This window comes from Siphateles boraxobius, unplaced genomic scaffold (assembly GCF_051911475.1).
Source record: "Siphateles boraxobius isolate OS27281-9 unplaced genomic scaffold, OSU_SipBor_1 22, whole genome shotgun sequence".
In the NCBI taxonomy this organism is placed as follows: domain Eukaryota; kingdom Metazoa; phylum Chordata; class Actinopteri; order Cypriniformes; family Leuciscidae; genus Siphateles; species Siphateles boraxobius.
In genome coordinates, this window is record NW_027508833.1 from 33,521,106 (window position 1) to 33,547,498 (window position 26,393).

At 35.7% G+C, this 26,393-nt stretch overlaps 1 protein-coding gene across 1 annotated transcript in view; it reads left to right on the plus strand.

Moving 5' to 3' along the window:
• prkd1 (protein kinase D1) overlaps positions 1-14,252 on the plus strand; it is a 45,400-nt gene extending 31,148 nt beyond the window's left edge. The window contains exons 6-19 of the mRNA XM_077239745.1: positions 1,849-2,056; positions 4,303-4,380; positions 4,946-5,144; positions 5,942-6,065; positions 6,179-6,256; positions 6,471-6,741; positions 7,934-7,986; positions 8,401-8,473; positions 8,785-8,891; positions 9,288-9,449; positions 9,597-9,695; positions 10,380-10,647; positions 12,388-12,473; positions 13,661-14,252. Coding sequence (XP_077095860.1) covers positions 1,849-2,056; positions 4,303-4,380; positions 4,946-5,144; positions 5,942-6,065; positions 6,179-6,256; positions 6,471-6,741; positions 7,934-7,986; positions 8,401-8,473; positions 8,785-8,891; positions 9,288-9,449; positions 9,597-9,695; positions 10,380-10,647; positions 12,388-12,473; positions 13,661-13,879 — 2,025 coding nt within the window. The 3' untranslated portion in view covers positions 13,880-14,252. The remainder of the gene's footprint in view (positions 1-1,848; positions 2,057-4,302; positions 4,381-4,945; positions 5,145-5,941; positions 6,066-6,178; positions 6,257-6,470; positions 6,742-7,933; positions 7,987-8,400; positions 8,474-8,784; positions 8,892-9,287; positions 9,450-9,596; positions 9,696-10,379; positions 10,648-12,387; positions 12,474-13,660) is intronic.
• Positions 14,253-26,393: the final 12,141 nt, after the last annotated feature.

A 26,393-nucleotide genomic window follows, 5' to 3' on the forward strand; every position in this document is an offset into this window, starting at 1 on the left:
AATTATTAAATATTATTAAAAATGTAAAATAACCATTTTCTATTTAAATCTGTTTTAAAATGTAATTTATTTTTTTTGATAGCAAAGCTAAATTTTCAGCAACCTTGCAACCACACGATTCTTCAGAAGTCATTCTGATATGCTGATTTGGTACTCAAGAAATATTTATTAACTACTATCAATGTTGAAGACTGTTGTGCTGCGTAATATTTTTGTGGAAACCATGATACATTTTTTTCAGGACTCTCTGATGAGTAGAAAGTTCAAAAGAACAGCATTTATTTGAAAATGAAATCTTTTGTGACAATATAAATGTTTGTACCATCACTGTTACTTTATTAAATGCATCCTTGATGAATAAAATTGTTTGATATGCATATATAAAAATATATATCCAGTTTCTATATTAAGCTGTCTAATTATCTTAAGCTGCCGCATTTACAGTGAACCTGAGTTCTGCGTGTTTGCTCCTTTTAAATTTAGTGAGCCAGACATTCCGTTCTTTTCTCTAAGAGGTTAAGACATTTTAACCTGACACCATAAATGTTGTGGTACACATGTAGAGTTTGTTTGAAGAAAACTGTTAATCGGCTGTTGACGGCAGAATCAAACATCTGTTAGCTGCTCTCTAATCTGTTCCCTACACCTAAGACAGGTTACAGCAAATGATCTGCATCTGTACGATTACCTTACCTTTCACATGAATCTTCTTAAGGCCTTTGGTGAAGTGTACAACATGGCAACAGGAAGCTATTGATCATTTTCTTTCTTTAGAGCACATTGAATAGTTGATTATGCACACCTGCGTGATGTCAGATCTATTCACAACAGGTGGTAAGACATCTGCATCTTTGCCAATCAGCAGCACATTAAAGATCAGCTTGATGAGAAAGTTGTTGTTCTGAGATGATGCAAATTCATCAAAGCTCAGCGTATACAACAATCTCCCTCAGCATGAACCTCGTAGGGCCTTTGTGTTTTTGTTCACCTAATCGAGAGCGGGGCGGTGCTGACTTGGCTCGTGTTAATAATACCAGAGAACCTGTGTGACAAAGTAATCCTTTTTATTTACCTTTGTTATTTAACCTTTGCATGATATATCACTAAAAAGCAGTCATAGGTTTGATCTAAAAATTATTATTATTATTATTATTATTATTATTTATTTTAATAGACCAGGCTACACTGTGTATTTTTGAAAGTTAATTTCTGTATGAATAGATAACTTAAAATATTGGCTAAAATCTGTTAAACATTTAAATATTGCCCAAGAACATGCCCCAATTGTCACACTATTTGGGGGTAAGTTGTCACAGGGGAAGCTGCTACTGTTATACTGTATTATAGCCTTTTCAGCAAAATGCACACAGTAAAACTATTATAAAACCTAAAACTATTCGCAAAAATGTCAAAGGTACTGCACAAAAATATCAAGCAATTGGTCTGATGAACAAAAATGTAAATAATTGTATAATTCATTATGGTCACACTTTAGTTTAGGGTCCAATTCTCACTATTAAATATGACTTTTGCCTTAAAAAACTCCTAATTACTGCTTGTAAGGTAGTTGTTAAGTTTAGGTGTTGGGTAGGATTAAGGAGTGTAGAATATGGTCATGCAGAATAAGGCATTAATATGTGCTTTATAAGTAATAATAAACAGCCAATATTATAGTAATATGCATGCAAATAAGCAACTAAGCCTAGTTAATAGTGAGAATTGGACCATATACTAAAGTGCTACTACCTTCACAAATTCATAATGTGACAACTTGCCCCAATGTTGTGCGGATGTCCTATATTTCTTACATAGAATTTCTACATTACAATCTATATTATTTGTCCACAGCAAAAAACACCATCAGATATCTTTCCTGGAAGAGGCCGCTCCAACTCTCAGTCCTATATAGGTCGGCCCATAGAGCTAGACAAGATCCTGCTGTCTAAAGTGAAGGTGCCACACACATTAGTCATTCATTCATACACACGCCCCACCGTTTGCCAGCACTGCAAGAAGCTCCTCAAGGGCCTCTTCCGTCAGGGTCTACAGTGCAAAGGTAGGAGCTTATCCTTAACATTTTTAAGTGAAATTATTGTCTTTATTGTCACACAGTAATTGTTTTAGTGTCTTATTGCTTTGCATATTAATGTGCCTCGACTAAATCCCCTCTGATCCTGATATCTCCATGTAATTTGAATTCTTTGTAATAAAATTTTTATTAACTCGTCTGAGCTTACATTGGATAATTGTCACTAATTGCTGTGACTCATTACTTCCTCAAATTAACATTGCAGTTTATTCACAAAATTCATAAAACTAATTACACAAATTACAACAAGTACACAAATGTGTTTAATATAATATTCACTATAATATCTACAGCAGATATGACATTTTGCTATTACGTGCATGGTGCATTGTATTAGGTAGAGAATGAAGCTCAGTATAAGGCTGTGTTCAAAATGGAATGAAATGTATACTGACTACTTTTTTTTTTTTTTACTATAATATGAAACAATTTGACTATGCAAATATTGGTTGAATTTAGACCTGGATGATTCTGAATAAATTGAGAATCATAACTTTTCTTGTTTGTTTAAAAAAGAGATCATGATTCTCCCACGATTCTGAATAGACCACTAAACAAACAACAACAACAAAACATGTAATTTACTAGAGGTTCTGACAAAATGTTGAACAAAATTGAACGAATCTCTTGAATTATTCAATGACAAATACAGTTTTTAACAGTCACTTGTCACCACCTACTGGTGTAATGATAATCCTATATCCTATCCTATCATAATCCTTATTTGAAGTGTCTACTTACTTTGGATCACTACCATAGACATCAGTGTTTATATCCAAACTACAACCTTTAATCCCAGTACTTCTGTGATAATTTAAATTATTCTAACACAGAAATACTTTGAGGTTGAAAACACTGTTTGTGAAGCTGTTTCATACTGCAACATGTCAACTGCTCTCTGACTCAGCGGCAGCACGAACACAGATTTGAATTGCTATGATCAGACTTGTCAAAGGTTTAATAGACATAGCAGATTCGTTTAGCCTGGTTGACACCAGACCCTTCCCAGTTGTAACTGACAGTGGGTCTGGGGAAGTTTCATTCACAGCCCATTTCCAAAGGGGCGTCACCAACGGACGTCGCTCAAATGCCTCTGGGCGCAATTGGATAGACTTTAAACCAATCAGAGCGATGAAGGAGATGGCGCTTCAACGTCGCTGCGCTATCGTCATCGTCTAAAGCCCGCCTCAACGTTTGTGATTGGTGCCTCGATTTGGAAAAATTGGAAATGGGCTTGAATGGGCTATAAGCCAGACGAACTTGCAGAGCAAATCTCAAATTTGCCGTAAGTTCTTCAGGGTTTTCCCAGGCTACGAATTGTTGTCATTTAGGAATAAGATCGCATGTGTGTTTGAATCGAGATCGCGATCTTTTAACAATTAATTGTGAAGCTCTAGCTTAATTTGAAATAGCAAAATGCTTCATGTTGAATGTTTCGTTTAGTGCATAGTATTTTTTTTCAACATAAAATATGAAACTGTATTATTATGCAAATATTGGGCTAATTAAAAATAGCATATTAGCATACAACTTACTATTTCTGGCATAAATAGGTTATTTTCTGTTTATTTTTAATCCAGTTTAGCGTAAAAAAAAGTATATCCTTTGGCAATACTATTAAATAGTCAATAGCAATAGAGAGATGTTAAAATGGTGCGCTATGATTGTGTTTACCATTCTGGCAAACATAGTAGATCAAATGTAGCATTCCATGCATAAATAACATTTGCATATGGCACAGTAGTACATAATACATGTTGCAAAAATAGTAGGTGTAGTATTCCAAACATAGCCTATCCTTAGTCTATTAGGTGCCAATATTTAATATATTTATGCTTGCTTTACTGATCCTACATTCTGATAACACCGTACAGCTTAACAGATCATAGAATTTGTTGATCCTTTTGTGTCATCTAGAACAGAACATACATATACAGTGACACAACAGCTGCTTTAATATACGATGTGTTTGTGTAAGGGGGATATATGCCATGTGCCAAGCAGTAAAGAGTGCAATCGGCTGGGCTGTTACAAACAGCTTTAATGTTCATGTGTTCAATGTGCGAGGTCTCAGCCTGTCAGCCACCGGCACAACAGGAACTCATATGTTTATGTGCCAGATTGGTAGTAAACTCTCTCCTCCACTCACCCCCTTAACTCTTTCTCCCTCTCTGTCATTCTTCTCTACTCTCTTTTCCCTCACACCGTCTCAGATTGCAAATTTAACTGCCATAAAAGATGTGCACCCAAAGTGCCAAACAACTGCCTCGGAGAGGTGTCAAGAAACGGAGGCAAGTCTAACTTTAGTCTTCATGCCAATCAATGATCAACACTGTATTTTCACGACAAAAACAACAATATTTATCTCACTAAACATTAAATGCTACGTGAATCTCATACTCCATACATAACAGTGTGCTCAGATGAAAAAAATGTAAGGTAATGTTGTAAGACTGAACCTGTTTGTTTATATCACTGAAACTGATTAACCTAAAATTGATATTATCATATTTTATAATAATTAGTAATTAGTTATAATACCAGAGCAAAAACAAAAGAAGCAATTTCTTTCTGCAAATTTATAGTGAGCACAACATTTTATGTAAAGGCTAAAGAACAGTGATATAACTGCAAAAGTGACTCTATTGTAATATCCCTTATTTATATTAATATAATATTATTAATCTGTACTTTTCTGAATGGAAATTCAAAATACTAATTTTCAAGTTCAGCTTTCTAGTGTTGGTGGTGTTAAACTGACAGCTTTTTTTACACACATACATCACGTGACTTACATTGTCTTGACATGCTTTACTTTCCTGTTCACTCCAATCCCCTTCTTATTATTGCTCATAGATCTGTTAAGTCCTGGTGCTGAATCAGATGTGGTCATGGAGGAGGGTTGTGATGACCATGACGGGGACAGACATAGTCCACTAAACGATGACATGGAAGAGTCTCTGGTGGCAGACTCTGCTGCTCTTTTGGAAGCTGGACATGGTGAGCTTGGAGATTTCCAAGACCAAGACCCAGATGAATCCAACAGAATCATCAGGTAGCTCCTCCACACCTCTAGAATCCCTATAAACAAAACAAACGCCACAAATACTTGACTTTTGTCCAAAAACTTGTCTCTGTCAGTGACTAAAACTAGTAAATGCTAAATAAATTAACAAATGACTGCAAATATACACTACCGTTCAAAAGTCTAGGGTTGGTAAGATGCTCTTATGCTCACCAAGGCTGCATTTATTTGATCAAAATTACAGTAAAATTTTTTCTATTTAATATATTTTAAAATTAAAACTATTCCTCTGATCGTAAAACTGAATTTTCAGCAGCCATTATTTCAGTCTTCAGTGTCACATGATCTTTCAGAAATCATTCTAATATATCTAATATCATTCTAGCATTTCTTATCATCAATATTGAAAACCGTTGTATTGCTTAATATTTATGTGGAAACTGTGATAAATTGTTTCTGGATTTTGATGAATTGAAAGTAAAAAAGAAAAACTAATGTAATGTATCCTTGCTGAATAAAAGTTGTTTTTTTTAACGGTAGGGTAACTATTACAGTATAACAGAGATTTTATAAAATAAAAGTACCTAATATTAAGGACAAATACATAAAATACATTCCCAAACAGGAAAAATATAACAAAACTAATAAAAAAATTAACTTACGAGTAGTCTTGCTTGAGTTAAAACAAATTGTTGTTATCGTTGTTTCTTTGAGGTCAAGGAGAAAATAAAAATAGTAACTAAAAAGCAAAGGTATTTGAATGCTATGAATCCTGACCTGCAATTGACATTTTCTAGAAGGTTTTGACATGTCACCGTGTTTGTAAGCCCTTCCACCAGCAACAACATCCCACTTATGCGGGTGGTTCAGTCTGTCAAACACACCAAGAGGAAAAGCAGCAGTGTTATGAAAGAAGGCTGGCTTGTGCATTTCACCAGCAAAGACACATTGGTAAGTGCTCTGGGTTTCCATTATAAACCTTATGAATTCATGTGTGAATTACCAAGTGAACTTTCCATTCTGTACCTGATCATTTCCAGTATCTGTGTTTTTTTTCACACTAGCGTAAGAGACATTACTGGCGACTTGACAGCAAGTGCATTACCCTGTTCCAGAATGACACTGGGAGCAAATACTATAAGGTGACTTCAACTATTAGGTCAAAAAATAAAGTTTGACATTTGAAACTCACAGTAACAAATGAATCTAGGAAGTACCTTGAGGGCTTTCATAATTTCTTTAGAGAACATTGATAGTTTGTCTTGATAGGTTTCATGGATCACTGCACACATCAGATCCACATGCATGTCTCTGCAATCTCATTGAGGTTTCAGCTTTCTTGACTCTCTTCAACAGGAAATTCCTCTATCTGAGGTGCTGTCTCTGGAACCAGCGAAAACATTCAACCTTCTCCCTGAGGGTGCCAACCCACATTGCTTTGAGATTGCCACAACAACTCTAGTGTACTATGTAGGAGAGAACCTGGCTACGTCGGGCTACGGAAGCAGTGTGCTTGTTAGCGGCTTGGGACAGGACGTGGCCCGCATGTGGGAGATGGCCATCCAGCATGCACTTATGCCTGTCATCGCCAAGGGCATATCTCACTGCGGACATCACAGCTACCACAGTATGAACTTCATGGTGAAACATTTAAGGGCTTGTCCTCAAGGGGGAAAACGCTACGAATACAGAAATGCAGTGCAGTTGTAATATTCCCTTTCAAGTTTTCTAGGCTTCGTATGATTTTACACTTTGCTTCTGCTAGAATACTGCAGGGCAACTATAGCTGTGTCCAAATTTGTCTACGAGTATGTTGTGCATTTGAAACATACCTTCTTGCTCATTATTAAAATACATTCATACAACCCATGCATACTACATATGGCATATTGGCATTGCCATGAGACATGCAAAATTAACTGTGCTGCAATTTTCAGCTATTTGCAAATATGACAACTCCTCTTAGTAAAATGTCCACTGGCAGCATTTTCATGAATGTTGCGTATTCGGACATACTACTCCTTTCATGCACTGTTTTGGGATACAGTATTAGGAAAATATCTGAACACTGACTTTTTTTTGGAAACAATGTCTATAAAATCACATCCAGACATTGGGGTTAATTCACTATTTTATGGCGTTATACAGCAAAATGAGCACCTTAAATGTATTTTTTGTACACAAAAATGAAATATTATATAGCGATATATTGAAAAGTGTGCTTGCCTCTCCGTGTTATTTTAGTATTATTTATGTAGTATTATAGTATTCATTAATATTTTGAATTTTATTTTATTTGTAAATTTTCATTTTTAGTTAAATTTTTTGTATTTTTGTTATGTTTTGTCATTTATTAGTTATTTATATATATATATATATATATATATATATGGCTTTAATTTAATTTTTAATTCAGTTATAGTAATTTTGGTTCTTATTTTATTTCAGTTATTTGCTAAATCATCATTTCTAATTTTCGTTAAAGTTTGACTTTTTCATCGAATATTTATATTTTATTTTATTTCAGCTTTATTTCAATTAACAAAAACACGGCCGGCCCCCTCACATCACACGATACAACCTGTATCGTGCAGGTTTAATTTCTAATTTGTTTCGAGTTTTCTTTGAGATGATTTTAAAAACGAGGCTGTGAGGCGACAAGCCGTATTTTGAATGTCCTGATTTTAACTAATTATTTATTGTCAAGTGTTTCTTTTTCAGGTAGAATGAATTAGTAAAGGTGTACATTTGAGGCTATGGCATTCAATACAAAAGATACATAATGAATTTTTTTTTTTTTTTTTTTTTCACACAAACAGAAGAGGTCTCCATTAGCATCTCTGTATCCAACTGCCAGATCCAGGAGAATGTGGTAAACATTTATGCTTTTTTTATATTTGAAGACATATAATAATATCTCATATTCTTTATCTATCAAGCTTTGTTTCTGCATGCAAGAGCTCACCGTTCTTGTCGGTTTGCCTATAAGTGCAACCTTGAGTTCCAGTGTGATATAAACACACAATGCCTCTTGGAGATTATTTTGATTACCTGCTTGGCCATTGGGGTTGCCATGGTTACGCAAGTCTTTCTAACAGAGTCCAAGTGAGATGTGGAAATACTGTAGCTCTTTAGGCTACTGGTTTGAATTCAGCCATTGTTACAGTACAAAAAAAAAAAAAATAGTAGATCCACAGAAATCTGATGTATCAAACATTGCTTCCGAGCTTTTGGAACAGCCCATTTTGGCACATACGCTTACATTTTGTTTCTGTTTTTCTTACAGGATATTAGCACAGTGTATCAGATTTTCCCTGATGAAGTACTTGGCTCTGGGCAATTTGGCATTGTCTATGGAGGTAATGTATCAGTCTATTTACAGGGAGTTCTTTGACATGGGCACCCAGTGAGGAAATGTTTTGGAATCTGTAAACTAGGAGAATCTTTAATGCATATTTTACTGTATTCAAATATTTTAATATTTAAATACAGAGCAGATTTTCAGAACAAATGTGGTACAATCTAGTTCAATGATCAATGAATGTATAACGAGAATAACATTTATTTGAATATTTACAGTAAATATCCATTTACATATAGCCATACTTCACAGTTCACATCCACTAAATAAATGATAAAAATGCACATCATCCTTTCTGATATAATGCAGGGAAACACAGGAAAACGGGAAGAGATGTTGCCATCAAGATCATAGATAAGCTGCGATTTCCAACCAAGCAGGAAAGTCAACTGCGCAATGAAGTTGCCATTCTTCAGGTAAACACAGAAATAACATACACAATACAAAGACGGCTGTGTGTGAATATGGACTCGAATATGGTCATGCAGAATAAGGCATTAATATGTGCTTTATAAGTACTAATAAACAGCCAATATCCTAACAATATGCATGCTAATAAAAAACTAGTTAATAGTCAGAATATAAATATATATGTACTGTATGTGTGTGTGTGTGTGTATTTAATATGTGCAATGTGCATTTAATACTACTACTACTAATAACAAATGAATATAATATATTAATAATATTATTATTAAATGCATATTAAATTCAAATTTGTACAAATTTATTTAGATTAAACATCTATATTACAATATTGGCAATTTTGTAATTTTATAATTAAATGTAGATGTCATGTCTGTCTTCTGCAGAACCTCCACCATCCTGGCATTGTCAACCTCGAGTGCATGTTTGAGACACCAGAGCGTGTCTTTGTTGTCATGGAAAAGCTCCATGGCGACATGTTGGAGATGATACTGTCAAGTGAGAAGGGAAGGCTGCCAGAACGCATCACCAAGTTTCTCGTTACGCAGGTACATCTCACAGGCACCGCACAACGTAACAGTCAGTATACACTCAATCCCATATAAATATCTTTTAAAGTTTTGCATTTTTATTTATACATTTTTTTTGTTTTACACCGTATTGTAGTTATAATGCTGTCCACGCTCTTTTCCCAGATTCTCGTCGCTCTCCGCCACCTTCACTTCAAAAACATCGTTCACTGTGATCTCAAACCTGAGAATGTTTTGTTAGCCTCCGCTGACTCTTTTCCACAAGTGAGTAAAATCCGAACAGAGCGAAAAGCGACAACAAAAAGAAAGGAAATATCTGAATGAAGTGAGGCCACACTGAAATTAACATAAATGGATCTGTTTTTGTAAATGTGCAAGAATAAAAGATGGTAATTATAGCGTTCTCGTGGTGTGTTCGAGGCACAGGGTTGTGTGTGTCTACATTCTAATGAAAGATTTCTAAATTATTCTCCCATTGTTTCTTCTGTCTACTGCACAAGCTTGTCTCTGGAAGCTCTCAAGCAGAAACATGACTCACTGTTTGAGAGCAGGCAAACATTTTGGAAGAATACTAAACAAATCACTGCGTGTCATTTACAAATATTTTGCAAAGGTGGAAGCAGAACTAGAGCTGTCAGCATCTGAGCTCGTTCCCGTTTCCTCAGGTGCTTTTGCTGTGCTTAAGCAAATGTTTTAAAGGTAGAAAGTGTAGATCAGCAGGAGATGCATTGTAACCACATCCAACTGGGTGATAATTTCACTTGACTTTCGTTCAGACCGTGACAACTGATCATTACGACGTCTGTGGTGTTAAAATCTAGCTCCAGAACAAAAGGATGGGTTTTTTTTTTGGTCTTTTGCGCATCTCAGTCCTAGTCGAGTAAAATAGCCAGTTCCTCCTGGTGTATGCTTATTGTAAAGCTTATTATTCCTTGGTTTGTCTTGCAGGTGAAGCTGTGTGATTTCGGCTTTGCACGTATTATTGGTGAGAAGTCTTTTAGGCGTTCAGTGGTAGGCACGCCGGCGTACCTCGCCCCGGAGGTGCTTCGGAACAAGGGCTACAACCGCTCGCTGGACATGTGGTCCGTGGGTGTTATCGTCTATGTCAGTCTCAGTGGAACTTTCCCCTTTAATGAGGATGAAGACATTCACGATCAAATCCACAATGCTGCTTTCATGTACCCACCCAACCCCTGGAAAACAGTGACCCCAGAGGGTAAGTTTTGGGCTGAACTTTGGAACAAAACCATCAATGAATGTGGAATCAACGTTTAAAGGGATAGTTTACCCGAAAATTTAAAATCTGTCATCATTTACTGCATGAGGAAAACAAAAGAGTATATTCTAAAATAAAACATTTCAGTCATTTTTGGTCAAAACAATGAAGCCATTCGGGTGAGATGCTGTCCTGGACCCTGTTGACTTTCATTGTATAGACAAAAAAAATCTTAGTTTGCGTTCCACAGAAGAAAGTCGCAAAATTAGATTTAGCAGTACATAGATTTCGAAAGGTTGTGAAATACTGCGATAACCATTTAAAACAAGTCAGAAGCTAACTGTATTAACCTCTCTAAGCTGGAAGCGATTTAGAGTCCGTTATGTGAGTGTTAATCCTTAAAAATGGAAGCGGTAATCCAGTCACAGAGCTATTTTCACGAATCCCATCTCACATGCGAATGACCTTATTTGGATAGTTATTATGAATTAACTTCCATTAGCTAATATCCCTGCTATTGTACAAATATGACCTATGTACTACTATTTCTAGTCGGCCTCCTACTGATATTCGCCCAGATGTTAAACTCTATTTTAAAGTCATACTTCAGCTTGATGTTCTTGTTTGAGCTCCTGTTTTTCTAATTATCTCCGCCCTGTGACTGTACGCAAAGATGACCTCAACTCACCTAGTTGGCTCATGGTTCATGATCCAGGTAGATATGGTCAGGATTAATTCAGAGTAAAGGCCAGAGGAAAAAAATAACAGATAATTGAGATAATATTGATTAGGTAATATTTACGTTTAAGTCATATGCAATCTGTGCAAAATCTGTATGAATAGAATTGACCTTCATCTCATTACCTTAACTAGATTTTTGATGCCCTCACCCTTGACCCTGTTTATTTACTAATGCCCTCTTTCTTCCTCATTAAAATAGCAAGAGAACCAGAGACCACACTTTACTTACTTTCGAACACTGGCAATTGGAACAAATTATTCACATAGACTTTATTTATTTATTTATATAGTTTGGCTGGTATCAAGTATGGCCATTTTAACAATTACTTTCTGTTTTTTAACTGTTTTAATTGAATTTGTTCCTGTTTACTGTGAAATGAAAATAATTAAGTGGCATAAAGAGTATCTCAAAACGCTTTATAAAACAAGCTGCAAAACAAAGGGAGAAATTACAGAACAAATTAGAAGTTAGATTTTACTGGAATGCATTTACTTGCATGTACATTTTCTCTGTAATTTTCAATGTATATATATTTTTTTAAATTAGAATATTATTATTTAAATATAGATCATTTTCATAATGTATTAAATCTATCAATTGTTGTTGTTGTTGTTTTTTAAATGAATGTGTAGTAACTCTGCGTGACTACCCTGCTTCCAAGCTGTTGGTAAACTGTGTAAATGTGTAAGAGAGAGAGTTGGAAGAGAAGGAAGGGGAAAAGAAAAGATGAAGAGAAGAGAGGGCAAGGGTTAAAGAAAGAGACTGGTGCGAGCGTGCTCAATTTTTGTTACGACCCATTCATGTGTATAATGCCAAACGATCCCTCAGACTAAAGCGCAGAGGCCTCAAGGTTAAGAAACTTTGGAGTGTCTCGGAAATTTGTGACCCCTGAAATAATGTTAACGTGATGTTGGTTTTGCTCATTATCCCTCTGGACACAAAATCCTTCAGGTTTTCCACCAAAGTCTGGTCACTGACAACCTGCTTTGTTGTTACAGCAATTGACCTCATTAATAACCTGCTGCAAGTCAAAATGAGGAAGCGCTACAGCGTGGACAAGTCTCTCAGCCATCCCTGGTTACAGGTTAGTAGATAATGCCCTGTGTAAAAACAAAACAAAACAAAAACTATGATATACACACAGAAAAAGACTTTCTGTTTTCCCCCTCACAGACACATTAGGCAACTAAAATAGGAATGGAGTTACCCCCTCATGTCTGTGTTAGAGAATATTAACATCTTAACAAGGCGATAATAACTCTTCCAGTGCCAATGATTAATTGAGTCGTAATCAGTTCTTACATGCATAGATGAGCATGTGATAGATATTCGCACACAGTAGGGAACTTGCAAAAGAAGTTCAGAAATTTGTATAAAATCTATTTATAATCAGAAAAATATATCCTGTTATACTGTTGTTCAAGTGCATGAATTTTTTTTTCATCATGTTACTATATCTCATTTCCACCCCATTTAAATTGTCAAAATAATTTCTGTCATTTTTACATGTTAAAATGAACCTTTGAAATGAAATAAAGACATAAATATATAAAACTGAGTGTAAGGTTTTCGGACATTAATTGCAATTGCAGTTAATGTCCAAAATGTTAATTGTTAATGTTAATAATGTAAATTTAAATTGTGCAATTAAATTAAAGTGCATGATAGTTTAAATTAATATTAAATGCAATTAGCTGAACTTTAGAGTGCTTTTTGACATATTCAATAATAGTATATCTTTATATGTAATTTTGTAATTACTTGTATTGTCTTTTAAATTTGATTAAAGTGCTCTAGCGAATGTGCTGACAAGCATTTAAGGTCAAATTAAATATACTAATAACATTTCTATTGAAACTTGAATGTCATGCATAGAACTATAATTATAATGGAGAAGTTGCAATTTAGTACATTTCAGATATTGACTTTAAGTGTAATGATGAATTTTATAATCAAGTACCTTACATGTGCTTTAGTACAAAAAATGATTAAAACAATTATTTCAAATTCACTTTTTAATTTGACATTATTATAAAGTGCACGGTTTAAAAATGTATTTAAGCGAGTTAAATAGTAATGAAATTGTACTCTTAAGTACAATTAAGTGACCTTTTATTCCATTGATGTTTTATTAGCTGCAGTAGTTTTTTCACAAGGGTGGATATTGACAGAAAGTATTCTTTTTCCAAATATTATTTCTTTTTTTTCTTTTTACTTTTTTTGTGCAGTGTCAAACCTTTTTGATACCTAAAAAATATATCTTTATGTCAGGACTACCAGATGTGGCTGGACCTGCGAACTCTGGAGTGTAAAATGCAGGAGCGATATATCACCCACGAAAGCGATGATTTGCGCTGGGAGCATTTTGCAGAACAAAATGGCCTTCAGTACCCAGCCCACTTAATCAACCCTCACGCTGATGTCCGTGAAGAGGCGGAGTCTGACGAGCTTGTGATGGGCCTGCTCAGCGACAGAGTCAGTGTTCTGTAAATCGCTGCCTACCCCTTTAAGGGCACAACAACGGAACTCAAGCCAACTATATACTACAAAATCACCACTTAAGTCAACAGTAAATGACTTGACAATTCCTAACAGAAGTACTGCACAATTTCATTTAACAGTACACTACAGATCAAGCACAAATTTCATGAAACACACAGTGCCTAAACCACAAAAGCCAACCTAGTCATACATTACATAGACAAAAACAATCATAGACAAATATATAAAAATAACACATTATTACTACAACAACAACAAAAACATCAAACAAAACAACTGCACTTAAAGTGCTACGATCAAAAAAATTGTTCTTAACCTGAGAATAAAATTATTTATTATTATGATTATTTTTTTGCATTAACTGGCATGACACAGTTGAAAAAAAACTATCAACAGTATTTGTTTGTATAAATCACAAAATAAGTATAAAATGAACTTATAAAGCCTTTTATTAACTTATTAATATTAAATTATTCTGCTATGAAAAGTCAGTTAAAACCACAGATTTTGTGGTGACCTGTTGCATCAGTGATAACTTGACAAATGTATAGCGGAGGGCATTTATAGCTTTTGTAGTTTTGTGTTTATGTGCGTGTGTGTGTGTGTGTGTGTGTGTGTGTGTGACCATGTTGTGTGTGTGATCATGTTGTGTGTGTGATCATGTTGTGTGTGTGTGTGTGTGTGTGTGTGTGTGTGTGTGTGTGTGTGTGTGTGTGTGTGTGTGTGTGTGTGTGTGTGTGTGTGTGTGTGTGTGTGTGTGTGTGTGTGTGTGTGTGTGACCATGTTTTGTGTGTGATCATGTTGTGTGTGTGATCATGTTGTGTGTGTGTGTGTGTGTGCACGTGTGTGTGTGTGTGTGTGTGTGCACCTGTGTGTGTGCGTGTGTGTGTGTGTGTGTGTGTGTGTGTGTGTGTGTGTGTGTGTGTGTGTGTGTGTATGTGCACCTGTGTGTGTGTGTGTGTGTGTGTGTGTGTGTGTGTGTGTGTGTGTGTGTGTGTGTGTGTGTGTGTGTGTGTGTGTGTGTGTGTGTGTGTGTGTGTGTGTGTGTGTGTGTGTGTGTGTGTGTGTGCATGTGTGCCTGTGTGGTACTTTGGAGGTTGGTTATGTTAGTGTTCTGTGCAAGTGTAAGACAGCAAAGCAACACTGCCTGTGGACTGGAGATGTTTTTCCTTTTGCTTTCTTTGGATATGTTGGGATAATAAAGTGCAGCTGGTTGTGTATGTATAAAGTATTATGTGCTCATGACAGATTTTCAGTGTGTTTCTTTCAGTTTTCCCTTTAAGTGAAGAAGAAGTGCAACACTAATGTACTCATCAGCTGTTCTGTCCAAAAGGCCGATTAAATGTTAACATGTCTTTATAATTATGGGTTGGAATGAGAGCAAGTCACAGAATGGCAGTTTGGACGATAACTGGCCAAAGGTGAGTGATAAAGCCATAGTGCTTAAAAAGGATCATATACTGTGGTGTAGTGTTTTTGGCACGCTGCTGCTTCATCTTCAAATCAAGTAGGAGTTATTTGCCCACAGGGAAGGTGCTTCCTAATCGACAGATGGCGCTGTATGCTTATGCAGCATGCAAGCCTAAAAAGTTGGCTCGTTGGGACAGTACAAACCTCTCTCAACATTTTAGCCGACTAGATGGACAGACCGTTGAAAACAATAATAAGAATAGTAAAAACAAATCAAGGAATGTACTGGGTTTGGCATGGCATAGGCTATTTAACAAATGTTTGTATAAGTACGAAAGTTGTAATAAGTAGGCCTAAGGAGGGTGATTTAGAAAAGACTTTTAGTCGGGATAGACGCCATGTGCCTGTATATATATATATATATATATATATATATATATATATATATATATATATATATATATATATATATATATATATATATATATATAATTATTTCGCGTTTGAAAAAGAGGCCGTGAGGGGACCAGCCTTATTTTAAATGTCATGATTTTCAACAACACGTTGAGTTTGTGTTGTTGTTGTCGTCATTAATCATCGTCAGCAAAGTTAAAATTATTAGCTCTCATTTGCAACCAACAAACTGGTCGCGAAAAAATGAAATATGGCAGTTTTTAAAAGTCCATTATGACTTAAATCTCTTATGAGGTCTACACGGATTTTTTTTTTATTCATTCGTCTGTTTAGTAGGCTAATGTAAACAACATCAAATAGTCTTATTTTGAGCGACATATGTCTGTTATCAATAGCTGTCCCACTAATTTCTATTTCCCCCATCCTGCATGGGCTATAAAGCTAGCCTACATAGGCCTATAGGCTATCCAACTCATCTCAAAATGTATTTTGTCAAGAAAACGCAAAATGCGTTTTTCCTCCCTTTTCCTGTTTAATTAGAAAATATCCCATTCTGAAACAGCAGTCGGTGTTTATGAATCATTTACACAACCACACCAGCAGAAGCCTATTCCTGGACAAGAGATGACGAGCTCGTGTAGCGACTGAAAGAAAGGGAAGAATCTTACAGATGGGCTGTCTATCGAGTTACGCATCATTTGAGTCTGTTTTTTTCTCTTTCTCATCCAAACTCCTCCCCACAATAGATGGAGAATAGAGCCAATAGTGCAGGTGTTACACAACCAACGCTACTGTAGGCTGTAACTCATATCTAATTCGATTGAAAACATGATTTTAAAATGTTGTGAACATGAAAACAGCTAATTGTGAAGCATAAATCAACAAAATAAAAAAAAGTAAAATCAAACATTGTAAAAAGTATATGGGTAAGATTATTTATATAGCCTATAGCATATATTTTTTTAATTCTTTTGCTCAAACCGTGCAGTTCAAGCCTGTCATGTAAGCTATAAACAATTTTTATGATAATGAATATTAATTTACGTGATAGGCACTATTACATTAAACGAATATTTTATTAAGTCTTTCAACAGAATGTCCACAATCGGGAGATTTAATTGCCATCTTTAAAATTAAAAACTACAATAACTTTTAACCATGCGCTATTAATTGCATTAATGTTTCATGAATAAAAAAGAAACTACAAGCCATAACAGAGCGCTAAAACAGCTATTTAATATCTCTGAGTTGCCTCGAACAAAAAGGGACAATAATCAAATAGGCCTAATATAAATGCAATAAATTAAATTATGCCTTAAAAGATTTCTTATTAACACATTTGTCTTTTTTCTCCCATATACGATGTATCTGCTGGAGTTGCACATGTTTTCTAGGGAATGTGTACTCGGAAAATAGTTAGTATGCAAATGAAGAATCACAGCTTTGACAGTGAGTAACCATATGTTCTGCAATTGCATATTTAAAAAAAAAAAGAAAGAAAAAAAGGAGAGAGACAGAGATATATCCTGAAAGGATTGTTGCCGTAGTAACTCCGTTTTTCTTCATCCTAGCTGCGTTGGCACAGACAATTTCACCAAAAGGAAAACAAATAGTTTCGCAAGTCTGAATTATTTGGTTCTGTCAGACAAAACACGCAAATATTTTCCCCGATTCCGTGTTGAGCAGCAAACATGAAACCAGACGGTGCAAAAAAAAAGAAAAGAAAAAAGATTTGCCGAATAAATGACTTTTCAGTTCACGAATAAAACATTTGGTTGATTTATCTTTCAATTCATTTCAAACGATAGTTTTTTAAATCATAAATGTTAAAGTCTAAATATAAATAGCGGCCATTGTGTTATTATTCGTTGGCGAAAAGTAGGCAATTTAATATTAGGTCTATTTGTTTTTAATTGACTTAGGCTATTTAGTCAGCAATGTTTTAGTTATCCATGATATAATGTAGGCCTATCGCTTGTACCTTGAATCAGGCATGTCTCGCTTCTGGACTGCCATAAACGAGTAGCCTATCAATTGAAATCTTGATTATGTGAAAACAAGTTGCGCGTGGAAGGCATCTATCTGCAAAATGTGCACGTGCATTTAGTTGTGTGCTGCTACGCGCGCGACAGCTTCATCAACCCCCAGTTATCCTCTGCTCCTGCAACGGAGAATATTCAAAGAAAGATTAAACATGTTCGAAAAAAGAGGTTTACTTTTAGGTCTATAGTCAATTTGATGTCAAATTCTGCCAGTTAGAAAAACATAATGATGTTGCACTGAGATGAATGTTGGTGTTAACATAGAATGGATCGAAGAATAGCTATCTCCAAATTCTCCACAAAAAAAAAAAAAAAAAAACTCACTCCAAATTTTGCTAACTATAATAGCCTACTAAAATAAAGATGACAATTAAAAATAAGGATAAAATACACGTAATATGAAATCAAATGCTGAGACAGGATAAATTACCTAAGTTGTACAACAAAACATCTATTGTAATGCTTGGTTTTAGCCTCATTAAAAAACTAAAACAAAAAAAATCATTTTGATCATGTCAAATATTTTATAAATTAGTTTTTAAGTAACGTGGCCAATTAACTTTTAAGTTCAATACATTTTTAATGCAGGTTTTTGTCATATAACAATGATTACAGTGTTTAGGTGGTGCGCTAGGGGACGCCAAAACAGAAACTGATAAAGATCAGATTCAACAAACCAAGAGAAAATAGGCTAAAGAAAGGGTATATTCAAGTAAATATGTAAGCAAATAAAAAATAAAAAGAAAACTGTTAAATAATAATAATAAAATGATTGTAGTCAATTATTCATACAATTTGAAATATTGCAACCACGTTTTCGTTCTTTTTGATTTAGAAACACTTTTGTGTCCATCCATTACTTGTCACAATCAATTCATTTTCATGTGTCATGTTTTCAGAGTTTCAAATTCATTTTCTTCATTAATTCAAAGTGGTTAAAAGATTCAATGAACTCATCACTGCAGGTTACCACTTTGACACCACTTTAATTTACTTCAAATGGTAGCAACTAAATGAAAGTTATACATTTGAGTGGGTTGAAATTCTTTATAGTGTATGACCATATTGCATAATTATTAATCTACTGTAGCCTACATCTAGTTATGGAACGGAGCAATATGTAAACTGGGTATTGGAGTATCTAAATTAATAGATCCTGTGAAACAAGGTAAACCCAAAGGTTCATGAAACTTTAGTCAGAGAACTAAAGCTCCCATGGACTGCCTGTTAAAACCACATTAGTGTGCACCTCAAAACTTTCCTTTTCACTTAAAACATATCCTCCTGTTCTAGATTTCTCCATTGGGAAGTTGTTCAGCTGACAAATTAGACTAGCTAAATATTATGATAACCTTTTCCATCCTAATTTGTAGTGCAGCCTGCACACATGCTAGGATCAACATCAATTACAGTACAACATTTCAAGTGCATGGTTCAGAGAAATGTCAGGAAGTCAGTGAAGGGGAACGTGGAGTTTTCGGGGTGGGAGTCGAGGGGTCAGTATTCATTTCCGCAAACCCTTAATGTTAACTCCCGAATTTTACCATTCACAGTGCCCGAAATGCCGCACGACCAATGTCTGCACAGATCACCTACTCAAAAATCCTGAGCCGGGTGAAGATTTCATTTAAACCCAGCTTTTATGTTTTTGTTTATCAGTTCGGAGTTGTTTGGGCAACAGTGCGGATAAGAGGCTCATGCAAATTTCCGTGCAGATCGGCTAAAGCGTTTTCTCTCGCGAAGCGAAGAAACAAAAATAGCCCTGTTATTCCACCACACCCAACGTGTTGCTAAATGAGGTTATTCTGGGTTGACAGAACCCACTGCCTGGACCACTGAGAAGTCCCTCTGTGGTGGGAATTCAATAGTTGGCACTGGCTCGCATACTCTTGCCTTGCACGCAAAGGGCTCATAGCGGAAGTGGAGCGGTGGTCGGGTCCGTTTCCGCCCAATGAAACCCATCCCCCAAACAAATGACCACCCCTTCATACTAACAGAGGCCAAAGCTGTAGGATAGGGCCCTTTCTGCAGGGATTGAGCAGAATGGATGCCAAGGGATTCTCTACGTGTTTGCGTGCTGTGTGGTGGAGATTAGTGGGATTACGGTCTTGGCAGAGGGTGATGGTGGGAGATTAAAGGCCTTCCTCTGCACAGCAGGGCAATTTTAGTACGGCTTCAGCAGGACAGTCTTAACTGCAACATGAAATATCTTTGGTGTATAGATTATTGCTCTGCTCCTGTAGAACTGACTGTACAGAAACCTCATGCAAAGCTTGCGTTTGACATTAAACAAAAACGATTAAAGATTAAAAGTTATATCACAACATGTAGGCCTACATGTCAATGTAGGCCATTCATTGTTGAGTATAACCTAATTTCAATGTGTTCTTTTTCTCACGTTCAGCCATAAGTTCATTCACTCTAAACGGATTCTAACAATGCAATCCTGCAGCTGAGCACTTTTAAAGAGACCTTTGAATGCGTTCCTTCACTTAAAAATTTGCACCTGACCCCTTTTCTTATTAGTGACAAGCTTTAGACTAGACTTATACTCCTTAACATTAGGCGGAAGTATGACACTAGTCGTCAGATCCATGACTTTAAAAAATATATAATCAATTATATGTAGCATTATATGAGCATTTTATCAGCGAATTCTAAAGAATCTAACTCGACAATAAGTAAACATAGTTTTAAGATAATAATGCAAAGGACAACAATTATCAACAAAATTTCATACTTGATATCTATAGACACATTTTGGGGGAAAAATAAAACATTAAAGGTGAAAAGAGTTTATTTGACACTGTCCCTGTTATACATTTTACATGTTATAGAAATATAGTCAATTATGCATAGTTACATGAAGCTAACCCTAAACCAAATATTAATCATATTTATATAGTAAGTAGTTAGTTACTATTACTTAGTACTTCATTGTATAATTACACTGTAACAAGGACACCTTAAAATAATGTGTAACAGTTACGTAAGGAAACATTCCCTACAAAGTTTTGAGATATTATACCCCAAAAAAGTTTAATCAACAGCAGGCTTTCAATGGTTTATGATAGAGTTGCAAAAAACAAAGTACAATTTATCACCAACTATTTGAAGATGAAATTAATCTTTTTAAACAGAGTGAAGCAATTATGATTTAAAAACTTTGTTAAATAGCGTGTGGCTCTTAATGTGCTCAGTTTCTAAGCTAATTACTGTTAATGTAGGCTGCGGTGAAGCTAGGCTTTATAAAATAATAGTAAACAAATTTTAAAAAAATCCTAAAACTTGTATTTTGACACTAATTATTACACTTCATAACACTCAGCAGTTGTGCAATTTTCGTTTGAGACATTTTTAACTAAATTTGAAAAATAAAACAGAAGGTGCAAGCAAGTTAATAAAAAAACAAATGATGAAAGCATCTTCAGCAAAACTTGCTACTATGTCCAAAAAGTCTTTAGTGATGAAATTGTATCAGTTGCATACAAAATTTTTGTTCTTTGCACACTGATAAAATAAAAAAAAAGCAAAAAGGCATTGATTAAATACCTGGTGTATTATGATAAACCTTTTGAACAGCATTATTTTTGCAGGTATGTGACAAATTGCCATTTTACATCATGTTACTAGTGTAAGTCTGGAAGCTTGCGCTGCTATTTTGACCAATAATTGGATCAAAGGGCAGTTGAAGGATGACGTGTAGAATTAAAATATATATCTGACTCTCTTATTCTTTAAAGGTAAAGCTCTGTCTTAGAACTGATAGGAAAATGTAGGATTTAACCTGAACGTTTAGATAACGAAAGATATAATCACTTTAGCTTTCAACATAATCAGTGATAAAAGGAAAGATTCTCAAAGCCTTTAAAGCAGGCAAAGTTATTTATTAATAACATGTTCAAATATACAGACAGTAGAATGGAACAACATACTGTATAGAAAACTTTTTTTGTAACAAATAATGCACTGTTGTGCAGAAGAGGCCGTAAAAGCCTTTCTTGTAGTATGAAGTTACGCACCGATGTGCGTGAGTGGCGGGATTAAAGCCTTTCTCCCAGATCAGCAGTTACCTTTCCTTCTTATAAGCATTGTTAAACATGAGTGGAATACCAACACCGAAACCGACCGACAGGAAACCAAAAGACGAGGCAAACGGGTATAGTGATCAAGAACATTAACATATCCTCTTCAATGAATGTTTAACCAATAGTTGTACATATCTCTATTAAGTTCATTCGCCATTTCAGTTTATAAGCTGTCAGATGAGACCAAACATGGCATAGTTACATATTAGAACACACTAGTAAATAAACAGTATGTAGTTGAAAGCATATGTCCTGTGAAGCAAATGGTACAGACGTGTCATTGAGGTGCAAATGACTCTGTCTCTTCAGACAGAACCATCCCGTGCCTGGAGTGTCCCAACAGTCCTCAATATTGATGAAATCCCTTGCACTACATAGGCATTAGCATACTGTGATGATGAAGGCCAGTGTGTCACGTTTAATTCACATGTATACCTTTAAAAGGCTTTTTGAAGTACTAGGGCAGTAAAGAGTTCTGCCCATATTTGCTCAGCCTACACTAGCATATGTGCAGGATTTTTTTTCTCTTTTTTTTTTTGGTGACAACTGACAGCTCGTCTTTTTTTTCTGTCAGTTTTCTCTACGGTCTAAAAGTTCTAAAACCTCTAAAACCTTTATTTGATCAATTCGGCACATAAAGGAGTTGGGTTTGAGGCAGTATTTCGTTTTTCTTTCTACGCTCTGTACAATTTTCTCTCAGTGCCCTATTGTTTTGTCATTCACTGTCCACAGTTAAAATAACGCACCTGACAAGCAATCCAACCACCCGGACCAAATTAGACATAATTTCTCACAGAGACAAAAAAAAAAAGCCTTTCTAGGCTCAAAATGTCTCTCATTGTTTAGTTTTCGACGATTTGGTCAGTGTCCTTCCCCATCTAAAAAGCACAAAAGTCTTTGCGTGAAGGCTGCTCTCACAAATAAATAGTCTGACATTGTATATATAAAACCGTTTTCCGTATAAAGTCGTTCTGCATTAACCTCCTATCACTGTAAAGAAAAAAGTTCCATTATGTATTAATTCCCACAATAATCTGAATGTTGCGGCAGAATGCAAACAGCAAACAGCTATCAAATCCGCCTAATATACAACACATAAGCCTCATTTCTTTCCTGCAACGAACAACATGACTGCACTCATTTTCATTTAGCGTATCTTCTCAAAAGGACAAAGAACTTGGAGGTCATAATGAAGGATATGTCCAGTAGTTGATTGGAAAAATTAGTAATTGTGCAAGCATCTCTTCAGCCACTGGCTGTTTTAATGAGTAAATATTAACAGTAATGGCATGCAATTTCCCGTGGTGGTGCTCACCTTGCTCTTGGTTATTCGCTGTAGTGACACTGGCTTTGTTTAGCTGAGGCTGTGCCTTACATCACCTTGGTAACCATAATCATAAAAGCCCCCCTAAGTGCGAAGGAGAAAATTAGAGTCCAAGATTTAATAAGGGGTCTTATGATAAACCAATGTTCTAAGGGATAAAATGAGGACACCCCCCCCCCCCCCCCTCTCTCTCTCTGCAGATATTAACGTCATTTCAATGCTAGTGTGAGAAATTCAATAACTGTCCATTTGTGAGATTCAAGGATAGCTCGGATTTGATAGGAAAAGAAAATAAGGAGTCTGTTGATTGTTTTCCTCCCTCTCTCTGGTTGTAGCCTGTTCCTCCTGTAAACAATTTTATGCTAAATTTATAATTTGAAAGAAGATGATTTCATTAATTAATACACCTGACGAGCAGAGGAAAGTAATCTGGCAGAACCGTGGTGGGGAATATCTGTGTTCACCACCATATTCGAAAAGATGTGAGAATTAGACATTTTAAGCTAACGTTGGCTGGTGAAGTTCTATACGCTTTTTTATTTTCAGCAGAAAATGGCATTGTCTCTATTATGTATTTAAAGGTGTTTTAAGGACCCCCCCCCCCCCCCCCCCCCCCCCCTCCACAAGTATCCTCTGTAATGCTGAAAGTGTGTCTTGTTTTGATATTTTTCAAAAGGTCATCAGCCTACAGATACGGAGCCGAGCAACCACAGCAAAGGTTAATTGAAATGAAGAAATTATTTTTGGTTACTAAATACCATTGCTGTCAGCGCCCATACATTCTTTCTTTAATTGTCTTTCCAACTGTTCTCTAGCTGATGAGACTGTCATTTGGTTGTGCAGGTCAATGTGTGAGGAGCTCCTCTGAAAATCAACCAGCACTGTCACCCATGTAATGTATTCACTAACTTTATCCTCTCTGTGGCATTAAGAAAAAGCCAAGTACTCGCCAAGAAAGTTGAGCGAGTTGCGAAAGGAGGGAGAAGAGAGCAAAGTTTACCTTCCACTTCAGTAGCTCTATAAAGGGCTGAAGATGGAAGGTGCTATTTGGTTTGTGCGAGAAACTGAACTCTGATTCTGCAATGAATAAACTTCCCTGCATATAGTTCTACACTTGTTTTAATGGGACATCTTTATTTGTAATAAATAGGCTACACTAAACAATAGTTAAGGGAATGTAAAAATAAATGACACCCCTGGTAAATATAATCAAAAATGGCTGTAAAAAAAGTAATCTGCATTGGTTTATCCTTTTGATCTTTCATTTAAAAAATTAGCAAAAATCTAACCTTTTATTGAAGTAAACGAATTGAAAGTGGGGGGGGGGGGGGGGTGTCAAATTATGAAATAAATGTTTTCCAACAAAACACGTTGGCCACAATTATTGGCACCCCTAGAATTTTTTACGAGTAAAATATCTCTGAAGTATATTCCCATTAATGTTGTCTAGCTATGACTTCTTGTTTCACTGGAGTTTAAATATGAGGAAACGCAAACGACAAATTCCCGTAATCATCCATCACAATGAATAAAACCAAAGAATATAGTTCTGATGTGCATCAAAAGATTGTTGAGCATTACAAAATAGAAAGTGGCTGTAAGAAAATAGCTAAAGAATTGAAAATCCCCATTTTGACCATCAGGGCAATAATTAAGAAGTTCCAATCAACTAAAGATGTTATGAATCTGCCAGGAAGAGGACGTGTGTCTATATTGTCTTAATGCATTAAGTTTGACTAGGCAAAGATTCTCCAAGGATCGCAGATGGAGAATTGCAGAGATTACTTGAGTCTCGGGGGTCAGAAAGCCTAAAAAAATATATCAAACAATCCCTATATCACCACATGTTGTTTGGGAGGGTTTCAAGAAAAATCCTCCTCGCTCCTCCAAAAACAAACTCCAGCATATTCAGTTGTCAGACATGACTGGAACTTTAAAAGGGATGAGGTTCTATGGTCAGATGAAACTTAAAAAGGGCCTTTTGGCAGCAAACCCATCAGATGTGTTTTGTGCAAACAGGGATAAAAAGTACCCCATGCCTACGGTTAAATATACTGCTGGATCTTATATGTTGTGGGCAACTGACAACTTGTTCAGATCCATATGGTATTATGGATTCTAGCAAATACCAACAGATAAAAAATCAAAACCTGACTGCCTCTGCTATAAATCTTACAACGGGCCGTGGTTGGATCTTCCATCAGGACAACGCTCCAAAACAAACATCATAATCAATACAACAATGGGTAACTGGGCACAAAATGAAGCTTCTGCCATGACCATCCCAGTCCCCTAAACTGAACCATATAGAAGATGAGTGGGGTGAACTGAAGAGAAGAAGCACCAACCTGAACTTGTGAATCTGAAGGATCTGGAGAGATTCTGTATGGAGGAATGGTCTCTGATCTCTTGTCAGTTGTTCTCCAAACTCATCAGGCATTATAGAAGAAAACTAAGTTATCTTGGCAAAAGGAGGTTATTTAATAACAGGGAGCCAATAATTATGGCCAGCGTGTTTTGGAGAAAAGCATTTATTTCATAATGTGATTTACCCCCCACTTTCAATTCTTTTACTTCAATGAAAGGTTAGATTTTTGCGAATTTGTTGAATTAAAGATCAAAAGGATAAACAATGTAGATTTATTTTTTTCAGCCATTTTTGATCATATTTACCAGGGGTGTCATTAATTCTGACCACCACTGTATCTATCTATCCATCTCACCACTGTATCTATCTATTTATCTATCTATCTGTCCGTCCGTCCATCTGTCCGTCCATCCATCGTACATACGTAGGACGTGCTAAAAGTAGAACACTACTAAATTAACTACATTTTGTTATTTTTTATACTTGCCAGTGATTAACTTCTTTATCCAACGAGTAGTAGTGTAGCGTGACCAAACGGTACTAAAACGCTGTTTTTAACGCTGAAGTAAAAATCAAAATGCAAACACAGAATGTTGTAAAATCAGATTCATTCTAATAAATCAGTTCGGCCTAAATAATTTCGAAAACTCATATTCATTTTCATTCAATGGTCCTCTCTCTCACATATCTAGTTTTGGAAAGTTCGATTTATTCCAGTGAATCGGTTTGTTTGGAAGGTTCATGTAAATGAACAGATTTGTAAAAATTATTAATCGATTTGACTATACAATATTTTTGACTTGGTTATGCATTACAATTTCTTTTTTGCTCTATTTAGTATAAATGTACCCCAATT